Raw genomic sequence first — 21,849 nt, 5'->3', positions numbered from 1 at the left:
TTCTCTCTGCTGTATTTCAGCCCAGAATTATACTACAAACTATCTTAAAGCAGATAATAGTTCAAAGTTAGTGTAGTTCAATAGACTAATAAACAAAGAGGTTATTGGACTGCTAGTTTCATAGCCTGCATAACTTTAGAGTTAGATCACAGGAAAGGAGGAAAAGGAAGAAGTCAGTTTTAGCTAAAGCCAGCCAAGGATCAATGAACACTTTCACCTCCTCCTTCCTTCTGTGATTACTTCCTACTATCCTCTCCTACTCACCTAGCACTAACATCCTCTGGTTTTGTTTGCTTTCTTTACAGGGCACTCCACATAGTAAGGCATCATGTTTAGAGCTGCAGACTCAAGTCTTGTCCATCACAACATACAACAGCTATTTCAACACCTCCAGCAACAGACTGAAGTCATATTAAATAAAAACGCTGCTATGTCTAAGAAAGAATATAAGTTTAGTAGCTTAGTAAGATCTACGCTGAAAAAATTAAAGACATTGCCACAGAGCAACAGATGTTGGCTAGAAGCTTACCTTTCAACTGAGGTAATGCCACATATGCATAAACCCCTCGGTTCACACACTGCTTTCTAGCTTACAGCTCATGTTGACAAGATGTACCAAAAAGCAGCCATAGTAATAACATGTTTCAGAATCCTCTAGGTATACTCAAATGTATCAAAAATATTCAAAGATTGACAAGACAAAATACAGAAGTTGAAGTAAAGCATCATCAGTGCAAAAATTGTAACTCATATGGGCAGTAACTTTAAAGGGTTACTCTGTAACAGCCATGACATCCATCATCAGTACTACAATCAGTGGATCATACTCAGCTGGTGGACTTAGCCATTAGATATAGTCAGAACTCAGATGTCTCAATACATGGTTCAGGGAACATATAGGAACTAATGTCTCCAAGTATTCAGGAAATAAGCACCAGTACAATACGTCACCTACTTTTTATGTGTGAAGCCTATGCACAGAGATTTCTTTTGTGTTTGCTGTCAGTGAAAAGTATCATGAACAATATCTATTTTCAGGACTGACACCAGACTAAAGGATTCATATCAGTTACCAAAACTAACTTCAGCTGTTACTCATGTCTGTGCTTTTTTTGGTGGACTATCAAAGCCTACCACAGATTCTTAAACACAGGCTGTTAATAAAAAATACATATATACATGCACTAAATTTATTTCCCTTTAAAAATTATACCTCATTTTCCTATAAAGCAAGTACAGTTAAACAAAACAAACAATATGAGATTGGTTAAAAACAGACATCTTGCAGCTCAAATAAATACCAAGGAAAGATAGCTCTATAGGTTCAACTGCCTGAAAGTCACATGCTTTCAAGTTGCAGAAAGTGTCCTGAAAAGGAACTCTACACAATTTCTGTATGCTGACCTACCAGAGTGTGATGGGTCCCATCAACACTAGTGACAGACTTCTGTGTTTTCAGTACATCACCATAATCTGCTGCATCAAAGTTAGTCTTCCACACCATCACCTGCAGAAGAAAGTTTTCTATTAAAATCTTCCAGCTGCTTAAAGGTCAGTTTTGTCAACGCATCAGAGAAGAGTCAGCAGATGCACACAAAGTTTACCTACAAAAGCTTTGCCATTGATTAAATTAAGGATGTTATTTGTAAATATGCTGCTGAATACAGACATAGCATAACTGAGTTCTCAATGGGCAAGTGATCTCTTCCAACATTCTTTGGGTCAGAAACATCAGGAAACTAGAGCTACCTAGTGAACTTCAAATCAACATGCAGAATACACAATTAAAATGTCAAATATATTAATACACCATACTTAGCATTATAGCACTTACTAGCCACATCCCCAGCAACTGGTCACTGGTTTATCATGAGATTCATTCACAGGAAAAAGCAGGATTAGTACTTTGAGACTAGCATTAGAAACCTTGAGCTAGTCTGTCAGCTGGATATCAAACTTAAAATCCACTTATAGGCATCTTCCCTTCATAATGCACTATTTATTGCAGAAGAGAAGGGAGGCCTCTAACACAAACAACTTCCAACATATCAAGAGCAAATCTGTGGAATAAAATTCTTAGCAGTGGCTTTAGAAGTCTAAAAAGGTTTAAGAGCCATCAATCAACTATTTCAGAAGTCTGAAAGACACCTATGAACCCAGGCAGCTCATCTTGGTTATCAGAAATACGTTTATTCCTCACTTACAAGTTTTCATCCCTGATTTATGTGAAATAAAAACATTTTTATTCTTTAGTTGCATAGTTAACCAACGAGGACATTCCACTATGAAAACAGAAAAAAAGTAATGCTCTTTTGTTGTACAGATTGTCTCTTCACAGCTAGCAAAGGTGCTATTACAGCAAAGATGGGCATTGCCAACTAGTCTAACCTGGGGATTAAGAGCAATGAAACACAGCTCAGTGAAGACTGATGACAGAAAAATGAACACTTACTGACACCACTACTGTGGGTTGAAGTCCGTCCACACCTTCAGTGGGGCAATTCACACAATGTTAAAACCAGCATATATTTGTACCATGGGGTGTAAGTGGCACCTCCTGATTCCAGCAGGCTCATACAACAGGTCTGTTTGTAGTTCAGTAATTAAGTATAGATTTTTTTTTAGACAGGCTACATGTCTAAATTACCACACAAACCAAAAATAATTAATTTTGACGTGTAGATATGTTCTTGATCATTATTTCTCTTATTTCCCTTGGATTCAGCAAGCTAGTATTCAGTGAACTCCATTCCACGGAAAAAGCTTCTTGTATATACACAAGTGGCAATTTAAGACTAATGCTGGTTTTAATACATAGAAATATTGTATGTTAAAGTTCTTTCTCCATGCACAAAAGGGAACACTATCTGAATTTTCAGATACAAACCTAAGAGAGGCAGTTCCTCCATGGGAGCTAAGAACAGCCACCCTTGCCAATACACATGTTCAGAAACACACAGCCTTGAGCTGCAATAGAAAGGGCTGCCAAAGAAGTCAGTTATGACCCCACACCATGAATATGCTTTTACAAAGCACCTTTTGGGAGAGGCATAGCCATCCAGTTTCAGTTTAACAATACCAGGTGATACTTTGCAATGAGCATTACCTTGTTTAAAGAAAACCCAACCATAGGAAAGACAGAGGGAGCTGATAAAACAAAAGCCTTTTGAAGGAATCTATTTTACACAGAGAAATGTAGACTAATACATCCTCTTAAGCTAAAAATGAAACAAATAAAAAGTCAGCTTCTTGGCTATGCCTAAAAATAGTAGATAAATAAAACTTCTGAAGTTTTCTATTGAAAATAAGTAACAATGAATTGCTATATATTTGCAACTTCAAGCCACATCAGGTCTTTTAAGAAAGAGAGAAACACAGAAACAATAGCAAAAATGCATATTTATTTCTTGTGTTAGATAAACATTTCAAGAGCAAACCTTAATCGAGTGATAATATAATTTTATAAGACAAAAAACTGGATATACCTCTTCAAAACAGTTTAAAGCCTTAAATAAAAAGTGGTCTTAAAGAAACAGGATGACAAGCTGTGCCACCTATCTCAGCAAATCTATAAAATACAGTTAAAATGCAGCAGCTTATGAAACTGTCATGAGCTACAACCCTGGGACTGGTTTCCTCCTCAGCAGTATACAACTGAAAGGGTACACTGTTTAGAGAACTCAGCAAGTCATTTCAGCAAGGTCCAGTGGCTTTCCCCCACTGACAACAGAAAACAAAACCCAGCAGATTTTAAAGAAATGTGAATCTGGATTATAACTCAGAACCAAAAGTAAAAAGGAAAAGATCTCCCCTCTTGCCCCAACTGCTTCATCCACAAAATCCGTTTGCAATACAAACAGCAGTAGAAGACACCCAGGCTCTCAATCCTAGTGTACATATCAAGGTCAGCAGAAAAAAGTCCAACTCTGACCTAAAAAACTGTGCAACTGCAGCATTAGCACAGCTTTGCACCAGGGTCCCATTAATACAGAGGCCTGCAGCCTATATCCAAGTCCAGTCAGACTCAGAACCATCTGGTCTCAGTCTCTGGAGATGGCTTAGCCACAGCATCTCAGGTAAGATGTGGCAGGTGCATGTGCCCAATGAGAGCAGAGCTTCTTGGCTGCTCAAGCGTAGCAGCTCGGGGCTGCCTTTGTTCTCAGGGCCTCGTGGTAATCGGGGCGTTTGGCCAATGGAAGCTGCTACTGACTACAGGTCAGATTTGGCCTGGGTATAAATGGAGTCCCCTGGGGGAGCCATTTTGGAGCTCATCCCCTGGAGCAGCAGCTGCAGTCGAGGACTCTTCCCCTTGGGTCAGGACACTGCCCAAGGAAATTCCTCGGGGTGACTTGGGTTGGGACGCTGCCCTGAGCAGGTCCTTGAGGTTGAGAGCCCTCACTTGTCAAGTGAGTGATAAAGTGTTTTGGGTTGTCTAACCCTAGGTAGCAGGGCTTTGTAAAGCATTTGGGGTTGTCGTTAAACCCCAGGGAGCGGGGCTTTGTTCTGCATTTTGGGTTGCCATTAAACCCTATAGAGTTCTTTGTTATATGTTCTGGGTTGCCATTAAACCCTAGAAAGGTGTTCTGTTCTCCTCTCAGTCATTCGAACCTGTAATTTACAGAGAGCTAGTTACCTGTGTTAAGAGGACAGATCTGTGGGGAGGAGGAGAGCTTTAAGGAATATGAAATACAGAGCACTACAGACCAGTGGAGCCTGGAGGAGTATTCAGGGGAAGCATCCCTGCCTGCTTGTCTAGTCCTTACACTTGTGTCTCAGAACTAGCCAGTGGCAGATCAGGAGACAATCCATCAGCACAGCCTGTGATATTCAAGGTATCTCGACACAGTCATCTGTACACCCATCTAACATTCCCCAGTAGCACATGCCTCAAAACTTACAACAAGGGCCATACCTAGGGTACTATTTCCTCTGTTGTACATACCCATTCCCATACAATCCAGCTAAAGTGTTTCCTTGGTAAAAAAAGTCTATGTTCACTTTCACTATTTTTATTATTTATTTCCTCTTTGAAAGCAGTAATATGTCAAGAAAACAGTAACAAGACACAAAACTATCAAATTAAGCTAGTCAGATACCTGTTCATCAGACCCTCCAGATGCAAATAAGTCTCCAGCTCTTGAAAATGCTACACAGGTAGCTGGACCCTGTAAACAGATTTAAAACATAAATTTAAAAAAAAACATGCATGAAAATGAAGTGTTATAAAGCTCCATTCATTACAGCTTCACAAGGTATTTCTCATTTGAGATCAGCAATTTAAAGGCAAAATTAAAAAAACTCTAATCTGTGAGGTAAGTGGGCCACAATTAACAAGCTAAACTTGCTGGCACTTACCATTTCCCACATTTTTGCCCCCACTTTTCAATATCCATGGCATTAAGTCAGAGACAGAAACAAACCAAGTTTTACAGCTTCAGGCTTTTCCTTGCTACCTCTCAATCATTCTGTCTTCCCTTTAGAATTAGAAGTTTCTAAAACTCCCGTTCATTTATTAAAAGCAGTGAAACTGAGTTGAGTTTTGTTAAATGAAGCCTTCAGTCACCTAATGGAAAGGTTTAAAGCAGAAAAGGAGGTTTAAACGCAGATACATACAGAGCAGCTTCAAAAGACATATTGAGAAAGACTGTTAGATGTAAAATACCCCCACTACTGACAATTCTAAGCATTCATAAATCATGTCCCATGAAAATGTAAGTTTTTTAAAACAAATTTGAGGAGTGATGAGAGATGCCAAGCTGTCAGAATCCACATTTTCCAAGGTTCTCCTCACACCATGAATACTAAAACCGTGGAAGGAAAACACACGAAGCCAAGAGTTTCATATAATGGAATTCCAGGGGCCAGAACTTCAAGCATTACCTAGAATATTCAAGACACTGACACCACAAGACAGCAAGTTTCACAGACTACTGTGTGCACCAGATTCACCATGGAAAATAGTATCTTCTCTCTACATGCTTTTCCAACAGCCTTTCTTTGAAAATACGTAACTGTCACTAAGGGACAGCATAAAACACATGATTGATAATAAAAATAGCCAAAAGGCAGGGCTACAGGCAAGAAGTGAATGTATCAGTTCCATCACAAAGGAAAAGGTGGTGGGGGAGTTTGCTTCCTTTTGTTTGGGGTTTGTTTGTTTCTGGAGGGTTTTTTTGTTGTATTGGTTTTGGTTTGTGGTTTTTTTTGTTTTGTTTCTGTTTTTGTTTTACAGTAATCATATATTCTCCTTTATTTCTAGGGTATTCCATACAAACTGCTCACTGCAGAATACTCAAGGCTTGAAGCTCTTGCTTATTCTACCATGATAAAGCTTCAAAATGTGCTTGACCAGCTATCAACCAAGGCAATCCACTTCTAGCAATTATTTTGGCCAAGGCTAGAAGCATTTTAAGCCAAGAAATCTGTACAAGCAGAATAACTGAACACATAAGATTCAGTATTCAGAATCCAATTACTCATTTTATTTGAGACAAAAGTCAAGAAGCCCACAAAGTTTTCAGCACAGGAGGAAGAAAAAGCCAAGGCTACCTGAGGACCACTGGTAAAAACAACAGGTCACTGAATGGCAGACAGAGAAGCATCAGTAAAATATACTGTGTCTGTACATTAGCTTCTATTTACTGTATTCTGTAGTGCTATCTAGAGTTTTGCAGAAGGCAGCTATTCTCTTTGGATAGCAGGACAAAGTCAACCCGGGGGGGTACATCCAAATGCACCAGGAACAAAACAGAATCACTGCTTCATATTCCCCTTACCAGTGCAGCATGTGGCCAAGCAATGACAGAGGCTTCACATCAAGCAGGCATCTGCAGCAGCACAGGAGAATGCAAGCAGCAGGCAGGCACTGCTTACAATACCATCATTTGCCATTTTTAAGCTACAGCCTAATGATCTATGCAGGTTTGTGTTAGTTATCAGGTCTGTAACTGAAGAGTAAAAGGCTGGCTTCAACTGCTTTTCTCCTAGTTTTACAGAAGGGATGCTAGAATTAATGCACCCGTTATCATTATCATACAGCACAGGTGCTTGCATTCTGAAGAAGCCTCACTCTTAAAAAAACAATCAGTTCCGAGAGACTTTAAATGGTGCCGACTGCTAAAGCACTGCTTGAGTAAAAGCATGCATTTCACACCACACGTCTATTTTGTTTTCAACCTTTCAGAAAGCACACAGGAGAACGTGCATGGAAAGGATGAGGCAGGTGCTCTGAGATGCAGTTAAACAGAGCTGGGAAATTGTTACGTGTGTTCACGCACAGGCACAACAGACAAACTCTTCTGCTTAGAATAAACAGCTGAGAACCCAGAGAGAGGTTTTATGTCAGCTACTGAACACTTTACTCCACAGATGGTCCTAAGCCTGAGCTTCTGCCCAAGCTGAAATGGGCTAAAGAGGCAGGAATGAGCATTTCCAGAGGCTGTCTATGGCCAGGTTTGCTGGGAAAAGCAAGCTGAACTAGTGACAAGCTGAAGCCCCCTTGCCCCACCCTCAAAACAAACCACAACAGCCACAACCACCACCACCAGAAAACTCCATCCACAAACATACACCTCCTGACAGAAGCAGAGTTATCTTCTTTCAAGTAAGATCATTATATATCGGAAGGCAAGTAAGAAGCTTCTCCTCACCCTTTATGAATCACAGAATCGTCTAGGTTGAAAAAGACCTTGAAGATCACCTAGTCCAACCATTTACCTAACACTGACAGTTCCCAACTACACCATATCCCTAAGCACTACGTCAACCTGACTCAAACCCCTCCAGGGATGGGGACTCCACCCCTGCCCTGGGCAGCCCATTCCAACACCCAACAACCCCTTCTGGAAAGAAATGCTGCCTAATACCCAGTCTAAACCTTCCCTGTCACAACTTGAGGCCATTCCCTCTTGTCCTATTGCTTGCCACTTGGTTAAAGAGACTCATCCCCAGTTATCTTCAACCTCCTTCCTTTCAGGTAGTTGAGAAGGCTGAGGGGAGACCTCATTCACCCTCTACTTCTCCAGACTAAACCCCGCCCAAGTTCCCTCAGCCGCTCATCAGACCTGTGCTCCAGACCCTTCACCAACTCTGTTGCCCTTCTCTGGGCACACTCGAGTAATTCAATGTCCTTTTTGTAGTGAGGGGCCCAAAACTGAATGCAGTAATCGAGGTGCATCCTCACTAGTGCCAAGTGCAGAGGCAAGATCCCTTCCCTGTCCCTGCCGGCCACAATGAAGTTGCAAGGATGGACTATCCTATTAAGAGTTCATGTCTTCCCAATGGCCATCACATGGAAATCTCACATCCAGTTTGTTTCTGGTTTTCCTTCTCTCTCTCTCCTTCATAAAAGTGAACTCATCATTATTAATCCTGAGGGTAGACAAATACCCAAATACTGCATCTGAGATAAGCACCCAACTCTCACTGCAACCTATGTCTCAGTCCTTTCAAATATGCTGGTACATATATATATATATATATATATACACACACATATACTTTCAAATATGCTGGTACAAGGTTATGTCAGCAAAACTAGTTTTGATGTGGTCACTCCTAGCATGAAGAGTTTTAGCTTCCTTAATATGGAAATACCTTAATGTATTTTATCATTTCACCTGCAATGATTTCAAAAGGTTCTCAGGCCTTCACATAGCAACATCTCACCCAAGAGATCTTGCCAGAAATTATCTAGCAGCAATTTCAAAATGCATGCATGATCATTAGTGTGACTAAGCTTGTTCAACTAACACACAGCATTAAATAGTGTAGATACTTCAAACCAAGGACAGCACTGTCAATCAGCTGAGACAAAGCATGCTTCTGCCTTCTACCCCCACCCACCTTTCCCAGCAGTTCAGGTCTCTGACCACACTGTCAGGAAAGGAGACACTCTAAAAAAAAAAAGGCAAAAGAAAAATAAAAATAAGCAGTAAGAAAGGGCAGAAACAAGTACATAGCCAGAAAACTGTATACAAACTGTACACTGGTGAATACTGCTCAAAGGTAACAGAGCTGAGGATACAGAAGCTGCACTTTGCTGTAATAGATCAGTCAGAGTTTGGAGAGAGGAAAAAGCTTTTCAAGACATTAAGACAAAGTGTTCATGAACAAGCACAAGTGAGGAATACTGGAGAGGACCAATGTTTCGCAAAATTATTTTTATCAACCTAAATATTTCAGTGTATTTAAATAAAATGTAGTACAATACAAATCATATTAAAACAGGCAATGAACTGATTCCAAAGTCATGGCATTCTGAAGGGGAAAAAAGTTCGACAGAACATATTCCTCCCAAAATAGAAAGTGATATCAAAGACTGAACGTGCCTTTATAAACTGAAAGAAGGGGAACAAACAAGTCTATAGACACAACATCCTGTACAGATTTGTTGACATAAATTAAGTGAAAAGTATTTTTGCTACATACACTTACAGCACTCTTCCCGGATATAACAGGTTTGCTATAGCAACATAGAAATAATAGTTTGCCAAACACTCTCACAATATAAACACACACAAAAATAAAGAGCTACACTTGCCAGTGATTAAACACAGCCTAACTCCCATTTGTTCCCGGTAAGCATGGCAGAGATCCAACAGATCTCTGATGCAGTCCTGGACAACAGGTACATAGCTGGAGTCTGAAGAATTCAAGTCTTCCTTTAGATGTTTCCCCACTTTAAACTTACTGTTTGTATTAAAAGTGTCAAAAAGCAGCAGTTGCATATTCTTCCATAAAAGTTGCAGGGAGAATTTTAAGCTTATTTCCCATGCAACTAGAACACAGAGGATGCAGCAACCTTCTGAAGGATCACTTTATTCCTCTTTCTGTAGCAGGGTACAAATGCCCTTCTATTAGTATTCCCTGGGGGTTCAGAATTTCCAGTTCTGCATCCTCATTGTGCTAGGTGCTGCACACAAGCTGCTAGCACCAGTCCCCACATTCTTACAGCTTCTTGCCTTAAACAGCAAGCTGCAGAAAGAAGGGACTGGACAATGAGCTACACCAAATCAGCAGTAAGGAACATTTATATTTAGTCCTCAGCAGGTCAACAACATCAGAACAGTCAAGCCTTATGCATGGCAAATTTTGAAATTATTATAATACTTTTGTTGATACTGGGAGAAAGCCACAGAAAGTTTGGCAGAAAGTACAGAAGAGAGCAAAAAGTCATCCAGTGGAAAAGTTGAGTGGGAAGAACAGTGCCACTAATCAATATTCAACTCATCTCCAGTGAAAGATGAGTACCAGGCAGGGTGGAGATAAGCCCCAGGGAGCCTTGAAAAGGACAAATTGCTCACACACTGGATGCAAAGAAATTGGAGACAAAAGGAAGCCATACAGAAGGAATGATAACAAGATCAAGCCTAGTCCTTTGCAGCAGCATTCCCCATGAACAAGATTCAGGCAAGGCCAGATAGCCATGCCAGGGTAGCCAAAACACCAGGTGGCATCCTACTTCTAGCTGGAGATGTAGGTAAGAAGGGTGAGGCACAGCATGTTACACAATAATTTATGGGCAGACTACCCCCCAGAGATAGATACTATACTTTCTCCATGTTTTCCCACTTTCTACAGAAGTAGGCTAGTGATCTCAAGGCCTTTATTGCCCTAGCAACTCACAGGTTGATCAGCTTACACAAAACATTAAGTGTGGCCTTAAAAATATGTTCAGAACTATTCTGAAAGGCTTGAATGCATTCATCACCCAGAGAGACAGGATCTGAAGCCAGGTCACAGATTACAGCACTGAATGAGTGACTGACTGGCAGGATGCTAACAGCATCAGTAACAACTGGCACAGGAATGACAAGAGATAACAGGAATAGCATCCCTGAGCACAAAGCTTTCAAACACAGAGCTAAAAATAGATCTCTCTGAAATAAATACTTAAGAGAAAAGACAGGAATTTAGTTTGAAGAAATGGAAATATGCCTGGAGCAAACAGTCATACCTGCATGCAGATAGCAGATGAGTGTGTACCACCTATATAAACAGTAAGCAGACAATCACAGAGAAAGTCCTCTTGAACACCACTTCCTCCCCCATAGAACTGCTGGAGGACAGAAGGCACAGGATTTCAAGAATAGCAGGGCCAACACCAACAGTCAATTCAAGTCAGGGGAGGCCAGACTTGGGAGCTTCAGCTAGGAACAGAGCTAACATTTTGGCTTCAGCATAACAGAAGAAACAAGAGCCAGGCTGGAGAGGGTCCAGGAATAAACCAGAGGAGAGCAGTTTACTGATGCAGTCTGCACAACGAAACAAGGCAGAGGCAAGGTAGCTAGAGAGACAAGTGGGGTCAAGCATGCCAGTAGATTTTGGGTTTTTTTAAATCCTAGGAGAAACTAATGCATAGCAGAGAAGACCCATGTTAGAATGAGAGGTGCCAAGAGCTAGGACAAGGTATATCTAGAGGATGCAGATATTTGAATTAAAGGAGAGCTTCCTCTTCCACTGCCCACAAAAGGAGATGTAGAAATAGGAAGATATGAGCCAGTATGTTCAGTCAAACTCCTGTAACAGATTAACTAGTGCAAAAAGAAAAAGGAGATGAATGATGACAGAGTTCGAGAAGCAAATCCAGCAGCAACCAACACACTGGGATCATCAGTTCAAGGCATGAAAGAAAGAATAATAAACAGAGCAGTCGTTGCCACTGTCCACAGTGCTTTCAACTGCTTCATGGCACAGGAGAAGATGGCAAGTCACACTTGGACAGACAGACATTGAAATGACAGATGGTAGAGGAGCAAAAGATTCAAAGAGGAAGTGATCAAGACAATTAGGAAAAAACCAACAGCAAGTAAGACACTTGATAAATGCATTCTAGTGCCAAAGAACATAGAGGGTCTGAGACAAGATGCTGCATTTGTGGGTTTCATCTATCACTTGATTTCAGCAGCAGAGAAAGCAGTGAAGACTTCAGTGAAGACCAATTCAAATTAACACACCTTTGGATAAGTCGGAAGCACCAAGCCTGTATCGCAGCATCAGTGATGAACTTGCAGCACGGAAATGCAGTTGTGAAGATCCAGTCAATCTCATCAGAAAAGGTGAAAGAATAGCAGGATACTTAGTAGGAAAAGAAAGCTGAATTCAGAGAAGACAGAGGCAGGAAGAAATACAACGGAGCAAGACAGGTGACAAAGTTAACATGTACTTGTTCCACAGTCTGGTACAGGATGCAGCACATATCCTGCAGATGCATCAGATAGAAAAATATTAGAAAGTGGTAAGAGCTAGTAAAAAAAAGCTATGAAAGCCATGGATGTTTGTTGTCTTTTTACAAACAACACAGATACCCTAAAGATGATATGGAGAGGAGAAAACGTGTCAGCACAGGTATTGCACATTGGCAAATCAAGAGGTACAGGACAGAGCTGAGTATTGTCCTCAAGTGGGAATGGAGTAGAAAGCTATAGGGACCATGGAAAAAATCCACATCTCCAACAGTAAGGACAAGAAAAACGTTTAGATAAAAAGGGCAGATTCCTAGAAACGGCACACAATGAGGTTGATAACAGAAAGGAGAGAAAGGGAACCAAAGAGAAAAGCACAGGGGACAGACAGCAAGGGCAACAAGCGACATTTTTATGCAGAATACCTCTGAAAAAAGGTCACGAGAATACACATTACACCAAGCTTTGAAAAATCCCCATATTAATACAGAGAAAGACTGTCATGGGTACACCTTCCTCCACCAGAGAGTAGGGGCTGGATCTAACATAGGGAAAATTTATACTGGCACCTTATAATTGAATCTTCATTAGCTTTTTAACTCCTGAAAGCTTCAGTTTAAAAAAATACAAGGGAAGAATAAAGCACTTTATTTTCTTTTAATACTTGGAAATGCTAACCTGAAGTCAATTGCTCATTTGCAATACATCCTTGTCTCCCTTTGCTGGTCCAGTTCTGTGCAGCTCTGAGATGTCCTCACATCCTTCAAAGAGGACTAGGCCTGCACAGATGTTTAATGTCAACTAGGTATTGCTGGCAGCAGACAATAAAGGTGCACATTTGTTTCCTGTGCACCTGCTCAGAAGCTCTTGCTCTTTAGTCAGCCAGCAAAGCAGAGACCACTTATGCCACCCAGGTAGGTAGAATGCAGCTACTTCACAGTTCAAGTCAAGGTTGTTTGGAGAACCATAACTTTGCATTTTCTGTCTTCCTATTTATAAACATAACCATGCAGATGTTTTCTAAATATTTACTGAGAACTTCCATTCCACTAAGGAAGACAGTTTGGAAATGCTGTAATCGAGCCACCCCAAAGGGCAGACAAGCACTGTGTACATACCTGCTCTCCTCTAGCAACTCTCCAGATGTGACTTACAGGCCCCAAAACATTCTGTTCCTCAACAATGATTCAGTACCAGAGGTGGAACTACATACCAACCCAGTGTCTCATCTGTATGGAATTAGGCAAGAGTACTTCACAGCTTGGAGCACTCCAGAACTAAAATATGCAGCACAATACAGAATGATATTTTGCAGCTGCAAGATGTCAGCTCCAAGCTGCAAACTCCTGTCTCTCTCCCCTTCTACTACAAAGGGGCCAGCTACATTACAATTAAAGACAGCAATGTAAACTTGGCAATCCTCCCTATGTAAACTACAGCTAATCAGCTGCTAACAAATTCCTGGCACTCCAGCAGTTGCGTCAGAGCATGTCTAAAGGACCTTAAATTTTTTTCCTTCAAGTGTCCATTCGCATGCAGCCTTCCCAGAACAACACAACAGCAGTCAACTGTCAGAGTAGGAACAGAGTCTCAACCAGCATATTCACCCACACAAAGTCACAACTCAAGAATGTCTTCAGAACAGGCTGTGCATTTGGTGACTAACCTATAGCTCTCTTAAAAAGGCAAATCTACTTAATGACCAAACAATCCACACCCACTTCATTTTTAGACACCTGAAGATACTGTGCAGAAATCAGTGAGAACAGAGGGGAAAAAAAAGAGCCCTCAGTATTAAGTAGCCTGGGTTTATCTGAGCAGAGCAGGCTAGGGAAGCAGCCAGTGCAGGAATCCACCCCAGCAGCTTCTGATGAAAGCGCAGCCTGTTGTCACTGCCAGTTGCTTACTGTGAATGAAGCACAGGTTATCACACAGTTTTAGTGGAAAGATGAGCTATCTTAAAGCAGGCATTAAAAGAACTAGCCCACAACAATACAGTACATGCCAGCAGAGGAAATGCCAGCCAGGGCTACACTAGGGCTGGTTCCACAGCCATCTTTGTGCAATACCCTTAAAAGATGACCAGAAAGCACTACCAGCCACTTCCATGCTTCTACTTGTTTCCAGACTGGACGAAGTATAATCCCCCAAATGGCAACTATTCACCTGTGCCAGTGTCAAAGCATTTCCAATGCCAGATAGACGCCTAGGAGAGTGGCAGACGCTGTCTCACTGATCTGAAAGAGTAGTGGGAAAAACATGGGAGTTTTAACTCTACTTCTGAATAGATGATTCACAAACCAACTGTTTTGCAGAAGCCCTGAGATGAGTACAGCACCAGCCTAAAGGGACTTTCTATTATCTAATTCTGAAGACCTCCATCACCATCATTAGTTTTGGACTCTCAAAGCTAAACTTTTTTGAGTGCCATGCACTCAGTGAGGAGCAGCCTACAGCTCAGAAGGGAGGAAAATGAAAAACAGGTTCAGCCTCCTGCTCAATAATAAATAGGCACATCCCTTCCCACGGGAAGGATGAAAGATGTAAAGATCCACTGTCCCTCCACACTCACCCTTTCTCTCAAATGCTACTTCCTCAGAACTGACTTGACAAATTAACACAAGAGACAAATACGAAAACAAGACTAAGACAACAGTTACAAGCTTTGCAGCCCCTATCTGATAAGGGTATCCACTTAGTCCAGCTTTTAAAGTAAGAAAGTTTTATGCAGTCAAGGTTTACATGTTAGGATAACCAGAATTTGTTATCTTCTCCCCATTTTTTTCAGCATTTGAACCCTTTGGTCAGTTTTCATCAGATCTTTCCATGAAGTAGAGCTTTAAGTATGAAGTTGTATTATTTTTCCATTAGTATTACAAAAAAAAGGAGAAAAGTTTATTAATACACAGCAAAAGAGAAGTTACAGAACAAACTTGACCTTTTTAGACATCAGGCAAGGCAGTCACTAAACAAAATCACAAAAACCCAGAATTATCAGTTTTGCAGATTACACAGCTACTGTTATTGCCCAGAGCCATCTCTACCACCCCAAGCAGCTTCAGGCTGTGATTTTCCCCAGCTAGTTTTGAGGCTTTAAGACTCATCCCCCATTTTAACAGAGACAAGTAAGTTAAGAATTTCTGTTCTCTTTGTCCCTTTGGAAAAGGAAACTTTAAAGCAGGTCTGCTTTTTCATGCCTTTGAGCTCCACTCAGCATGCACAATGAAATTAGTCTATTTATTTTCATTTAACATTTAAAAAGAGAGCTCCAAGCAACACACCCAGCAGCATAATACTAATAGGCCAATCAGTTAAACTTAACGAACCAGCAACATTTATCACCTTCAGTTATTTAATGCAATCTGTTAACAAAATGGAAATCACATGCCAAAATATATTTCCTCCATTTTACCACTACTGTCCTTAAGTCTCCTGTCAGGTCAACAGCATTTATCTTCACAACACCTATGTCGGGGGGGGGCAAGTGTTATTTGCACCACTCTAGAGAGGGAGACAGTCAGAGTTGCAGTACACAGTGTACAGCAGACCCAGGATTAGAGTTTAGGCCACAGCTCTGACTGCCCCTTAGGTCTAAGACTTACATCCTCAGTACTGGAGCTCCCTTTCTATCTTGATTTCCCATCCTCTTCACTCCTGCCTTCGCTCCCCATAAGCCTTCCCTTCCAAACAGTGATGATCTCAAATACAATTTTAGTACTATCATTGTCATTTTATGCAAGGAACTTTTAGCCAGAAAGAATGAAAGGCTCAAGTACAGATGTGCCCAGTTTGCTGTGGGTTTGTACATTACTGTATAAAAGGTTTTGCCTCACCTGGTGACCATGAAGAGTATACAGAAGTCTTCCTTCTAGCAAGTCCAGAATTTTAAGGGTTGAATCATTGGAAGCAGTAACGAGATAGTTTCCAGAGGGATGAAAGGAAAGACCGTTTACCACAGCACTGTGCACTAAGGATGAGAAAAACATATATAATAGTCACCAAGACTAGTTTACATAAGCTCAAGGCAAAAGAATATAATAAAGTACATTTCCATTTTCTGTTACAAAGTTTCACAGGAAGATTATCACTGGAAAGACATTCCACAAACTCTTCAAAGCACTAGAGAACAAGCACAGTACTCAATTCTTGTAAAAATAGGCACTACTTTATTGAAAGAAAAAAAGGAAGCTTTGCCAATTATTCTGGGAGATTTAAGGATACAAAAAGCTTCCAGCATAGCCCCAAAATGTAACTATATGTGCATGTAACTATATGATCTATATGATTCTGTGAGAGAGCCAGACATTGAAAAATTTTACTACCGTGGAGCTGCTGTTCTCACTCCCAAGTCATTCTAGACTAAAATCTACATGCTAGTACATTAAGAAGACTGAAATGACGATGAAAGACACTCAAAGTTGGCATTGCACAGGTTCTTTTGGTTTAGTACTCAACTCTAACTGAGACTGGATTTAAGAGAAACTAGAAAACAAGAACCAACAACTTTAAAACTGTCCAGTATAAGCATTTCTTCAGACATCTAAATTGTCTCACCAAAAAATTTAAAACAAGCATGAATAGACAAATTATCAAGAGTGTGAACTTTCAATAATGCAATCCTTCCTGCATGAAAATGAAGCCAAAGAGTTATTTTGAAAAGAGCTAAAGAAAATGCTCTAGTAAGAAAGTCAAACTACGCTTAAGTTCACTGTAACATTAAACATCTACCTAATGTAAAGGGTTTTTTTCTCCTCCACGAACTTTTACAAAACAGGCTATTGAACATATTTATTTATAAGAACACACAGTACTTTACATATGCACAGCTTTCTGAACGTATGTGACATTACAGAATATTAGGACTATGCTTGAAGAGGGTTTTAACTATCCAATTATACTTAATTATACTACATGCCCTCCAAATGTTCTGGTATCTCAAATCTGCTACTACTAATACATCCCCCCCAACTAAATTTATGTTCTCTTGAGAGTCTACTGTGCATTTCAAATCCAAACTGCAAGTTAAAAAAACCTCAAAATACAGTTTTAAAGACATTAGAACCAAGGTTTTTTTGCAGATAGATTTGAAGCAGAAATCTGAAATAATCTTGTTCAACTGTAAAACAGAATGCATCTACTTTTGAAATTCTCAGTAACACTAGATACCTCAGCTTAAGTTCTGAGAACATAATTCTTCTTGACCCAGACTATGAAAAAACACAAAAGAAAACTTTAACTCAACACAGGTAACTTATAAACAGTTATTCTTGTTGGTGAATACTGCTTTATCACACAGTTAGATCTTCCTCTACCCACCCCCCAGCCCTGTTTTACACTATATATTAAAGCAGAAAAAGTCTATGTGGAGTTTGTCCTCCTGAAAGAATATGAAATACATTTCTCCTTTGAAAATTTTGTTCCGAGTGATTTGAAATATTCTTCAGCCCATTAGTATTTATATCCAAATAAAAGCAAACATATTTTGTCAACTAAAGCAAGTCCTGAAAGGAATCACACCAGAAATAGATAAAGTTAATGATATATCCTCCAAGTTCCCGACAGTGAGTGAAGTATTTCCAGCTTCAGCAAAAATCCTTTTCATAATGGAAAGAAATTACACAGACTGTGGCTGTGTAAGCAGTCACAGCTTCTGTGCCCAAGGAGTTCTTAGCTGTCATAAGTTCAGAGAAAACTTCGTCTCTCTTCTGCCAAACCAGCTCATACCTCCCACAAGACCATTCACAACACCTCTCCAAAAACTTGCCAACACATCATGCAACCTCACTTGATTTCATGTTGCAAACAATAAATCCAGTGCAGCATGAGGTGGCATCTCCTGGTGACTTGTTGCTATAAGCCTACCCTTCTGCTGGCAAACCCCTAGAAAATGGGGGTTTAACTAATGGCCAGTTATACTGGAGGGTTAACAACTAAAATTGAGTCACACCAGCATATACAATGACTGAACATAACTGTCCCAGGTCTGACAATGCTACTTTTATGTAAATCGGTGAATGCCACAACTTAGTAACCACCAGTAAGAAGATAAATTAGGAAGGACCTGACACAGCCACAGTCCCTACTGAACAAATAACCACCATCCAGCCCCATCTGAACTGTATAAAATTACCAACTGTTTTTTCTAGACAGCAATAAAAAAAAAAGGTTAGAGCTGTTTCCATAGACCTGCAGAGGTACCCTACACACAGCTTTGCACAGGTGAAAAAAATGTCAGGCAATAAACATTAGCCATCTTTGTAGAGGGATTATCTTCTGTACAAAAAAGTTAGTGCCAAATACAGTATTGAATAAAACATCTGTTCTCCTGTACAGTAAACGTGACCAGAGCATACTTTGCTAAAAAGACACATGCAGCATACAAAAGGTTTTGCAGTTTGCTCTCTACTTCCAACTTTCATTTACCAATGTCACAGTTGGAACAAGTCCTGGCAACAAGAGCAACACTGCTGAAAGATTAATCAGTTTTGTAAAACAACCCAACTTTGACACACAAGAGTCCGTAGCAGAGCTACTTATCTATTAACTCCTCGATGCAACTCAATCTTTAAAATGGATTCCCTTGAAATCGGGCAGCGTAAGCACATACCGTAGGAAGAGATGCCCTCTAGTGGGACTGAGATTGCAGCTCCACGGGGGAGAGACGGAAAAATCAAACCCGATTTAGTCTATTTAGGCTTGCATGTGAACCCTCAGGAGAGCGGGACTTATAAACACATCTCCAGAACATGTTACAAACACCAGGTTGCAGCCACAGGTAGATGAAGCGATTGCATACAGCTACCACTGCAATTTTATGTTTCTTTGGCTTCTATGACACTTTCTAGTTCAAAGTTTAATACACAATCAGGATTTACACAGTAGCTGTTAAAATGACAGTCCTAACAGGGAAAGATCACTTCAACAGCAAGAATGTCAGACAAAAATAGCATTCAGTAAGGGCAGGATACAGGGGAACTACAGAATTCCAAGACAGAAAAAAAATAAACCTGGCAGCCAAACCTGAATCACATTAGATTTAGACAATTTAATACCAGTAAGTAGAACGCAGGATGAGGTGATTCTTGAGCCAATTTATACTGTGGCTGAAAACATGCACTGCAGATCTTGCCACTGTAGCAAAGCTGATAGAGTAGCTTAAAGGACAATCTGACACTCTTCCAGTGTTTAAAGAGGCTACCTATTTTAGCTACAAGACTTCAGAAAGACATTTCCAAGTTTTGATATGGGCCACAAGTTAACAAGAATCATACTTCAGTATTCATCATTGAAATTCTACCACCTCAATACCAACAAATTGGAACAACAGTTGTCAAGAGGTTTGATTTCCATCAGATTTTGTTAACTATCAGAGAACTGAGAGTGATAAGTCCCTAAGAATAACTGAAGAAATAAAATAAATCACGTTATATGAGAGTTCAAGAACCTCATGGAAGTTTGCAGTTGAATGAGCTCAAGGAGTGCTTGACTTGACTACCCAGAGAGAATACACTTGACAGTAGCACCCCACACGCCAGGAATAAAACACAGTGCAGGAGGTTGATGCTAGAAATAAGGAATATAATTTTTTGTTTTCTATCCAAGAAAAAACCCTGTTCCAATGACAGTGGTGTTGAGATCAGTGCTTAACAGTCAGATCAGATGATCACAACAGTATTTCCATCTATATGCAAAAAGCAAAAAAACAGCCGTCTATATACAAGGGAACTACAAAAGCATTCAAAAGTTTGCAGGCTGTTTCTACGCCACAACAATCTCTTTTCAGGGAACTTTTATTTACTGTTTTATAGAACCCAAAGGATTTTCATAATCTTAATATCTAGCTTCTCTGCAGACAATCTGCATGTGCTTTGAGATGACTAACTCCCATTGCTCTTATCTACTGGAAGAGGCCCAGGCTTTCACAGGTTGATGAGAAGGAAGACAAAGCAAAGAACTCTGCTCCTTTAACATCATTACACTTTCTCTGCCTTTCTGTAATAAGGGAAACTAGACAACTTGTACCAAGAACCTGCAAATTCTTTCATTGCCTTGTGATTAAATGGATACACAGTCAAAAGCACTTTAAAAAACAATTGCAGTTACATAAAGCCAGGATAACCAATAGCTTTAATTTAGAACTCAATTTTTGTCTCTCAACTTACAAAGTTAGCAGGAGTCAACTGCAAGTCTGGCTTTCCTGCCTGGCATTCAGCTGTGAGGCTGTCACAGCAGAAACTGACAGCATTTGGCATTTGATGTGGATGGCAGAAAGAACAATACACCAAGCCCCAGCCCTGTATCACTGATCTGCTTTACTAGCATGTCAGAAGCAGTCTTCATGAAAATCTAACAAAATTAAGTTTAATAAGCTATGGAAACAGTAGAGATTTACAAAATACTACAGCAGCCCAAAATATTGTTAATAGTAAAGGAAAGAAAAGCCACATTTAGGCTCAGGAAACTAATATGCACAAAACAGGATGATCAAAGAAGCTTGCAGGGGTGGGAGAAGGGTGTTTTCCCATCCAGTTCCACCAAACAGCAGCACTGATCAGTTTGACAAGAAGAGATAATGGGAAGACATGCCATTTGGAAGGTAAAGGGGTGGGGTGGAGATTTAGACTCCTAAATATAAGATCTAGCTACTCCAAGGACAAGCTAACTGCACAAGTCATAAGAAGTCAAAGCTAATTCTAGAAACTGAAAATCAAACAGATACTGGATCATGGTATAGAATTGCAATTGATTTGTTTTGCTTTTCCTCTTTTGTTAACTTTCCTAATTTTCTCATGAAGAACTTAAGCTTTTGATTTGCTGGAATGCATCTGACTCCTCCTATGGGCTTATTCAGAGACAAGGCCGCATCATTTTTACTGCACATCATCTCCTCAAGAACAGTGAATATGAAGCCAAGAAGCATCATAGATAACACCTATGCATACCTGCAACACAGGGCACTTTCAGCATTGGGGCTTTTTTGCTTTTTGATGGTGGGCAGGGGAGGAGAAAACAGAGGTGTTTCTCACCAATATATGAAAATCAGTCTTGGAGCCAACACAAAGCAAAGCATGATGCTTGGTGAAAAAAAACCTTCCACTGACAGGCCTAACCCAGCGCCTTTCTGAAAAAGCAGCAGATGGAGAAACAGTCCTTGGACTTAAGAGCAAATCATTTCAATATGTGGAAAGGCCCACCTTTTCTAAGAGCTTAACTTGCCTTGATAATGTTGAAGAAGTCTATTCATCCTAACGTCCCACACCTTCACTGTGTTATCTGTACCAGCTGCAGCGATGCACGTACCACTGGGATGAAAATCCACATGATTCACAAACCTGTAAATTGCAGTTAAAGACAACTGTTTATATTTAACTGTTGCTAAAGATCAAAGAGGTCTTTTCAAAAAGGGAAGCTACATCATGATGCATTGAACACTACAGAAAGGAATAGATAAGAGAAATTCAGCAACACAAGTTTTCAGGTTAAGCCCTTGCTTATAACCCCAAGCAGACTGCAGGATTTTATCTAAGCTTACCATCTTCAACACTGTGCATTACAGGTGTAGGAGCTGCAGACACAAGCCTCCTAAAATCTGATGGATCCAACTGTCACAACATTTTCAAGTGTTCACAATGTTTGTATAATATATCTCCTAAATTAACAGGAG

General features: G+C 40.2%; 1 protein-coding gene across 2 annotated transcripts in view; it reads right to left on the bottom strand.

Annotated features, from left to right (window-relative positions):
• The window catches only part of POC1A (POC1 centriolar protein A), a 63,200-nt gene that overhangs the window by 28,318 nt on the left and 13,033 nt on the right, over positions 1–21,849 (bottom strand). For both annotated transcript variants that reach the window (XM_074914427.1, XM_074914428.1), the window contains exons 6-9: positions 21,402–21,517; positions 16,019–16,152; positions 5,097–5,165; positions 1,409–1,507 (exon numbers count right to left, since the gene is read on the bottom strand). In XM_074914427.1, the coding sequence (XP_074770528.1) occupies positions 1,409–1,507; positions 5,097–5,165; positions 16,019–16,152; positions 21,402–21,517 (418 nt within the window). The remainder of the gene's footprint in view (positions 1–1,408; positions 1,508–5,096; positions 5,166–16,018; positions 16,153–21,401; positions 21,518–21,849) is intronic.

This window comes from Athene noctua, chromosome 10 (genome assembly GCF_965140245.1).
Source record: "Athene noctua chromosome 10, bAthNoc1.hap1.1, whole genome shotgun sequence".
NCBI lineage: Eukaryota > Metazoa > Chordata > Aves > Strigiformes > Strigidae > Athene > Athene noctua.
This window is presented reverse-complemented; position numbering and strand designations above follow the sequence as displayed.